This window comes from Montipora foliosa, chromosome 1 (genome assembly GCF_036669935.1).
Source record: "Montipora foliosa isolate CH-2021 chromosome 1, ASM3666993v2, whole genome shotgun sequence".
Classification (NCBI taxonomy): Eukaryota; Metazoa; Cnidaria; class Anthozoa; order Scleractinia; family Acroporidae; genus Montipora; species Montipora foliosa.
Window position 1 is genome coordinate 3303049 of NC_090869.1, and position 8161 is coordinate 3311209.

Genomic DNA, 8161 nt, shown 5'->3' on the forward strand with positions numbered 1-8161 from the left:
CCCTAAAGCCGCGGCTACACAAGCTATATTTTGCTAGGGCTGGCGATGCGATTTTTTTCACATTTTGTCGCGTAGCCTGCGCGCGAGGGTGGCTACACTTGTGACAAAGTTTGGCGACAAACTACTTCAAGAGACTTGGGTACTATAAATTAACATTCCTCCTTTATTTCATTGGCTAAATAATCATTAGTCGCGTCGCAAGCGTAGGCAAAAAGTTGTAGGGTGGCTACACGAGCAACTATCTCTGCGATTTTGACGCGAAAATTTCAACTCTGGCGTCTCTTTTCTTACGATTTTTTTACCTGTCGCGTCGCCAATGCAAGGGTGGCTACACTTGTAATTTTCACCGTGCGCTGGCGACACGACAAAATTTGAAAAAATCGCATTACCAGCGCGAGAAAAAATTCGCTCGTGTAGCCGCGGCTTTATATCCATTCATTGCAAAGAAGGTATTATTTACTTTAACACACCAATCCACCATCTTTATGGTAGTGTATTTAATCAGTTTGTCACTCATAAACTGATGATGCCGTGGCCCTTGTCCGGAAATTGAGTTGAAAAATAAGAATGCTAATGAACTGTAGAAACACATCATGTAGACAAAAAGGGAATTTTTCGCGTCTTTGCATTTTCAATTGAAATGAAACAAAATACCCAATGAGCTGAGGGGAACTGGCGATGTACCGGTTCTAGAGAAGGTATGTTGGAGTGCAAAGTGAAAACGAACAATGCGAAGGCTTTGATGAATGAAGCTCGATGTGAAGAATCTTCCAAATGGGAGAATAATAAAACGTTGTAAGCCCCCACCCCTCCATGATTACGTTAAACTGGTGATCAACTGGCAACTTCCTTGTTCAGAAAATTGAGGCCATTCATTATCCCGTTTAGCACGCCCCAACATCACCTCCTCTGTTTAGCAACTTAAATCCCCTTACGGAAAAGCTAATCAACAACAGTGCAAAGAAAAGTTGCACTTTACGCAACATGTCGACATCTTTTGTGATCGCCGCGATTATTTTTGGCGTGCTATTACCGATGGCAATGGAAATTGCTTGCTGATGACTGGAAGTGCGCGCTCGTCCTTCAACCGCTGAAGAAGCCTGGCCTATACCTATTTTACAAGAACTACAGACCTGTCAGCACCCTGCAGTAAATCTAAAAGCTGGCTAAAAAAAGGGGGTGTTTGTACAGACACACATCCATAAAATGACTTATTCGTAACGTCAAAACATAAGCGTCGGGATGGAATTCAAGTATCAGCACATGTTGGACACCTTAATTATTTGGAAGACATGTAGTCATTTTTTGTTTGCCGAAGTGGATGTGAATTGTATGTGTCAATCAACTCAAAGTTAACCAATCAAAATGCACTTTTAATTAAGCACTATGTGATATGTACGAATAACAAATTCATGTTAAATAAATTAGCTAATTACGAGTCTGTACGACAAAATATCAAGACGAGTATTCCCAATGTCCGGCATCGATCAGATCATCGGCATCCAGTGTTACTAATTATTCAATAAGCTCTCATTTGTCATTAACCATTCAGGATAGGAAAGGGGCGAGATTGATAGCCCTATTTTGGTCGGACTCCAGCTATCGTTGTCCTAGGTAATCACTGGTTGAATTTCCGAGTCGGTCTTGTTTGTAAATAGGCAGTGATAGGCTGAGAGAAACGAAACAGTACTTCCAATCCAAAGAGTTACAATGGCGAGACGTTGATAAACGATAATCTAAATGAAATGTACGACAAGCAACTGGATTTTGTCTCGGCCCGATTTATTTCCGAAGGTAGAAGAGAAGACGGAAAAGAGCAACCAGAGAAGACTTTAAATGACATGATAGGTAGCTGCACAACGTAAAAAGTTTACATTACTGACTAATACTGGCTACTAAAATTGTTATTTCATATAAGTAAGAAAGTTTGTGGCTGTAAGATGTGCACTTAAAAAAAACGAAAACTAACAAAAAGGACCGCCTCCGTTTTCCAAAAAAAACTTGGACTATACTAGACCAAATATGTCTACCTCCTCATACTTAAATCGCCAAAATAATGCACAGGGAGAACAATGGATTTTTGTGAGGGTTACAAATGAAATATTTGCAAGCAAAGAGCAATTAAAACGTGTAATGTTCGTGAGTTAATCCTATCGATTTATAATGTTCCAAGATAGCCTAGTCTCCTTCAACTTGGAAAACCCCGTATACATCAATGCAGGATTGACCTATATTGTCGTGCTCGGTCAAATTTGTCAAATCTTCACCATACCAGACTCTAAATTGCTGACCAGCGGTCGCAAACAAAGGAGTAACAATGGAATCAAACTCGATCTCGACAGAATTTTCATGAAAACCTGGCAGTTCGTAATAAAGATGATCCTCAAATTCAACGGTACCGCTAACTGGAAAAAGATGGACGTTATTGTGATCAGTGATGTGGGTATTTAATTTACTGGGATGCCTCTCACAGCCCCATTTTGTGGCAGAAGTTATCTTGCTGATACAGTTCAAGTAGCCAGAGCGATGGATCAGCTTCAATCTATAGATGTCTCCTGGTTTGTGAATTTCGAAGGTTCCGAATGAATCGTCCGCGGCCCCAAAGCACACTGGGTCTGTGTTGATTTTCTGCCATACTGAAGAAAAGAATTTTTATTTTATTTTTGAGCGGGTAGTGTCTCTCTATGAAAAAAACTTGATTGAAACATTTTTTGAGTCCATACAGACAGACAATTTTCTGAAAAAAATCGGTTTTTCGATGGTGACTTGGTGACGAGCCGAACCAGTAATCGAAATGTCGTAGGTTCGACTCCTGCCAAAGAGCATTCTGATTTTTTCCAAGTATCCCCGAGTCACGTTCGGAAAATAAATCTCATTCATTTCATTCATCGGGGTTAACATTTCACATCTCTTTTTAGTACAAGGACGATTCTCTTTAGCTTATAGTTTTATTACCAATAAACATATTATATTTATTTAGCGAGCCTTGGTAACGAGAACGCTGAATTCCAGGATGTTACACAAAACAAGTTGACCTTTCCTCTCATCTGTTGCTCTGAGTCCACAATTGCAAAAAGTTTAAAACTCCCTGTATTTACCAAAAAACTCCCATCAGGCGAAATACTGAAGAACTTAAAGTAGTAGATATGTTTTCCTCCTTCTATACGTTTGGCTTGCTTTCTGGCTGCACTTACTTTTTGTCTCGCAATGTGTTCCTTTTCCTCCCTTACCGCATTCACACTGGTATGAATTTGTCTCGTATTCTGGGTGGCATGTACCACCGTTTTGACAAGGAAAGCTTTCGCATGGGCTCTAGAAGGAAATTAAAAAAAAAGGAATTAAAGGTTCTAGGACTGAAAAAGGGTTAATCTGCAGGAAGTTTCTTCTAATCATTGAAACTGCGTTTATGAGAGCGAAACTCTTACTAAGCCTTAAGTTTTCTCCTCTCGACGCCGTATCTTAATACACTAATTCTTTTAACAACAACCATTAACAGTGTTGTTGTTTTTATTGGACAGAAATATCTACGAAAGTGCAGCTTTAGGTGCTATCTTTACTCTCATGAAATGCAACTGTGCGTATTAAGGCTTGTTTACCAGCCGTTGTTTCGGAAAGGGAGCACGCTCTCCTCTCTCGGGCGGGAACAAAAACAGGACCCGAGAAGTGACGGAATTCGTATGTACAGTCTTTTGTCACCTCAGTGAAGACCTGGCAGCTGTACATATATAGGTTTTATTTTCTTTTTTTTTAATATAAAATTTGTCTTTTGATATGGTCTCATAAGTCAATTGTACAGAGTTGATATGTTCACTCGACTTACCCAAAAGGAGAAGTGATGAAATTCTTCGCTTGGTACAAAATGGTTGGAATGGTTGTACTTATCCGAAGCTAGGAGATGGCAAATATGGCCACCAGATCCGTTGTCAGCCAGGATGCCAAAATTGAAGGAGAAGCACGCTTTGTTGACGACACATTCGATAGCACATTGGAAATAATCCTCGAACTTGGAGAAAGCCGAAACTTGGGAAATATTCAGCACACGAAAGAAAGATTCGGTGAAGTTTCCATATTGCAAATGTGGGCTGTTTTGGTCTCTCCTTTCAAGGTGTTCTGCCTTAATTAAACAAGCATAAAACCAATTTTACTTTCAACTCTTGTGGCCAATCTACAATGGCAATACTCTTATGTGATTGCGTTGAATCCGAATTGAATCGAAACGACTTGGGCCTTTACACAAATACAAAACCAGCTGAGTAATCATTTCGTCATATTGTTGAAATTTCCCACGATTAAATGTAAAGATCCGACCAGCTTTCAAGCTATTTTTTTTCCTTAAGTTATCTTTTCTCGTTTTTATCGTGTAGAAAAGACTCAGCGTTTGCCGTAAGCACGGAAAAGACACCGGAAAAGAGAACGGAATCCATTTCATATAATTTATCGTATATCCTGCCTTTTTTTTACACATATTCTTGACGACCTTTAGGATGAACATCATGTGAAGGTATTGTTCCTGTTTATATGGATATAGAAGTATTGACAGACTTACAAAAGGAATACGAGGGAAGCATGTTCCCTTTTCAGCGTTGACGAATAAGAATCCGAGACCTCGCCAAGACCCTCTTCGAATAAACACTGCGGAACGTTTGAAAACTGAAGGACAGTTCGCGCAGAATATTGTTCGCTGGTCTGTCTGTCTCATCAGGGAATGTTTATCCGTCGTAATTGTATAAGGAATTCGGAATGTCCGATGTTCATAGAACTGGCAAGTGGACAGCTCAGTTGGTGCAAGTGAAGCGCAACTGCAAGATCATGGGTTTGAATTCCGTTCAAGCCTGGACTTTTTGTAGCTTCAGAGCTTTGCAACTCATTAAGTTGATCAACTAACTTGGGATGATCTTTCTAACGTTTATTTCGTTCTATTGCGCAATGCATATATATTTGACTTTATATATTCTAAACATCGGAATAGAAAGCAGTTACCTTTGAAAAAACTTGAGAAACCATCAGAGCAAGAAATCCAACCACAGTTCGAAGGGATTTGGCATTCAGATCCATTATCACAGTTAAATGGATAACGAGGCGCACTAAAAAGTTTGACTTTGACGCAACATTTGAAAGAAGCAAACTCGAACAATGTAGCACTAATTACTTACTGTCTGTCAAAAAAATATTAATTGTCAAAATTACAAACTTGAGTCAACTACTTTTGAGTGTACAACATATGGACTACCAGAATTGAAAATGAGTTATCACTCGTAAAAAGGTAGCCTGAGGCCGTAAGATACAATACTTGACTTATGAATGTGATATTAACATTTTCTGAATATGGCAGCTGTAAAATAGAACTGCACAAAGAAAAAAGCAATGCCTTTTAAAAATTATTCTACCAGTAAAATTCCAGCCCTCATTTACAGAATAGCTCTTGGAAGAATTCCAAATCCTATCCAAAGTAACTAGAACGTTGTGCCATTAAAAGTACACACAAATACTAGAATCGCTGCTCTTAGGGATCTTGAAGTACACAGACGGTAATGTCACCAGAAGTTCCCTGCATTCTAAAAAAAGTTGTCATTGTATTTGTAGCTGCCAAAAAGCCACTAGGTTTAATTTTTGATATGAGAGTGGTTTTGAGCTGTCCAATTTAGGTTACTTGTGTCTTAGAGAAAATTTCATAATATGGAGTAATGATGTAATCCATGAGTCATCCATGGTCCTCCTCTATATATTGTCCTACTACCTTTTTAGGGTTTGCTAATCACAACCAAAACAGTTTTTCACCCATTTTACAACCACTATTTTTCAGCCAACAGGAAGGAAACATGCCAATTTTATAAAGGATCAGTTAAGGCAACCGTGTGGGAGGTGAGGATTTCGAACCCAGCTGGACTACCACTAATGACATCCATGGCTAGTGAATAGCTTTTCGAGTTATAGGGAATGTTTGTTCGTAGGTAATGGATCTGAAGGAACTGCCAAGCGCCATCATTTGAACTTTGGAGTCATTGGTAGGAATTTATTTAGTCTATTTTCTCGTGCTCTTTCTTGTTATTTTCGTCGCCACCCAGGAAGGGATGGGGGGGGGGGGGGGTGGGGGTACTCCCTTATAAGGGCTTAATGGGGACGTGCGGCCAGCCAGTGTATGTTTTTCGGGTTTTTTGTCTTGAACAGGGTATCCAATTTATTATTTTTTGTCTTAATCAGGGTATCGCTTTATGAATTTCTGTCTTAAACTGGGTTAAATGTCTTAAACAGGGTATCAAAAATCGGAATTCTGTCTTAAAATGGGTAGGAAAATCAGCGATATTTGTCTGAAACAGGATCAGGCACCCCCCGGGGTGCTTGCTCTTCCTTCCAACTTCTCGTCACCGTATAAATTCGCCTCTTTATTCGGGCTCTTTCTTTCTCCCTGTCGCTTTTTGTTCCCGTTTAGCATCGCTCATACTTATCGCCTGCTTTCCGTTTTTTCCCTCTCTTTCTTTCACTTTTTTCCTCGTTATACGACGTTATAAAATATTTAGCTTGTTTCTTGGTTGTGAAAATTTTTAAAATACGGGCACGGTGAAATTAATCCTTAATTGCACGAGGGCACATTGCGATTACATATACTAACAAGAATAATAAAGACCTAAAGGACAAAAGGGGTTGAGGAAGATGGTCCATCCACATTCTGTTTGTGGGACATCAGTGAATTCTACTGTGACATGCTTTTCAAATATTTTCGTTGCGTTTTGAGCGCCTACAATTTTTGGAATCATGCAAAGTTAATTTTCCGCGCAATCAAAATGCGTGGACTGCTCGGAAACGCTTGGATCCGCTTGCTACTTAAGCAATAACAGGTCATAACAACCACCAATAACGTACCAACAATAGCAACGTCTGGCTTTCATCTACCGCGGTCTACATCTAGCTTTAATTCATCTAGCGAGAACGCACCTTTTCGGCAATTTCAGTCCTAGCAGTACAAAGGGATAATTGTCAACTCATTCAGATTTGATGCCTTATTCCCACTCCTATAGCTCAGTGGTAAAATTGAATTGGTAATCGGGAGGTCGTAGGTTCGCCTCCCGAAAAGAAACGCTCGGATGTTTTCCGAGTATCCCCCAATATTAATCATCGTTGAAAATATATCATCTGTTCGATAGCAACACATTTTACAAGTATTTATTCCGTGAGAAAGTTGCAACATAGCCCGTTGGTAGAACCAATGTCGAGAACTAGGACCCAAACAACCCGTAAGACAAATGCAACTTGGGACTCCCTATCTAGATTCTTAAAGAGGATTCTCTTGCAACTTCGCTTGCTCTGGATAAGCAACTAAAGCAACTGTTAAGCAGTCAGGATCAAATAATCATGCCCTCTTGATTACCAAAAGTGCCCTCGTGATTAAAGGAATATGCCCTCCGTCTCAGTCAATCAGCAGCATTCAGTAATTTTGCCCCGTGTGTGATAAATAACAATATCACCTCTTTTGAGAAAGAGTGTAATATTGTAATATTGCGCATATTTGACACGATTGAGTTTTTTCTCTTCACGCACGCAATAATAGCAAATATGTTGTTTGTTTCAAAAAATTGTTCGCTGGAAAAGGTGGCCTTTATGAATTCATCATGTTTTATGATATGCGAGCTTAACTGGATAGTTTTTATGGCAATAGTAAAGTATTTTCGTGTCAAAATGAGGTTAGCGTTTTTGTGTTGTGCTAACTTAATTAAATATAAATATACATTCTGCCTCGTGAGTTTGTTATTCTCGTTAACCAGCAATGGAAAGTCATTGCAACGCCAATGGCGTTTTAGTGCATCTTATGTTGTTTGTTTCAATAAAAATTTATTTGTGCAGCAAAAACTTACAATAACAAAATTGAACGTAGGAAAAATCTCCCAAAATGTTTGTCGCTGATCGTAACTGTTTATATTCTATATTCACGATTCAAAATTAATGTTGTTTTCATGTCGTAAATATGTTATTCTCGAGCGACCGTCCTGGAAACTTCCTTCTGCTCTTTCTAAAAACTGTGTATCAATATTTATTTACTTTTGCATAAAGCAAGCTAACAAAATCTGTACCTTGCTAAGTTCGCATTTGTTAGCGTTAATAGTATTTTCGGTCCAATGCTTCTGTTTTACGAAGGCGGATATGTTTTTGGTCACCCATCCAGACA

At 39.2% G+C, this 8161-nt stretch overlaps 1 protein-coding gene and 1 long non-coding RNA gene across 2 annotated transcripts in view; one reads left to right on the plus strand and one right to left on the minus strand.

The window, feature by feature from the left end:
• Positions 1-2017: 2017 nt before the first annotated feature.
• On the minus strand, positions 2018-5430 carry LOC137974097 (uncharacterized). Its single transcript, XM_068821018.1, has 4 exons — positions 4981-5430; positions 3821-4114; positions 3195-3312; positions 2018-2636 (listed from the first exon to the last, which is right to left on the minus strand). The coding sequence occupies exons 1-4, from the start codon at positions 5053-5055 to the stop codon at positions 2179-2181; spliced, it is 945 nt and encodes a 314-aa protein (XP_068677119.1). The 5' UTR covers positions 5056-5430; the 3' UTR covers positions 2018-2178.
• A 348-nt stretch (positions 5431-5778) lies between these two features.
• LOC137995804 (uncharacterized) overlaps positions 5779-8161 on the plus strand; it is a 15241-nt gene continuing 12858 nt past the window's right edge. The window contains exon 1 of the long non-coding RNA XR_011122289.1: positions 5779-6005. This is a non-coding gene — a long non-coding RNA (uncharacterized lncRNA). The remainder of the gene's footprint in view (positions 6006-8161) is intronic.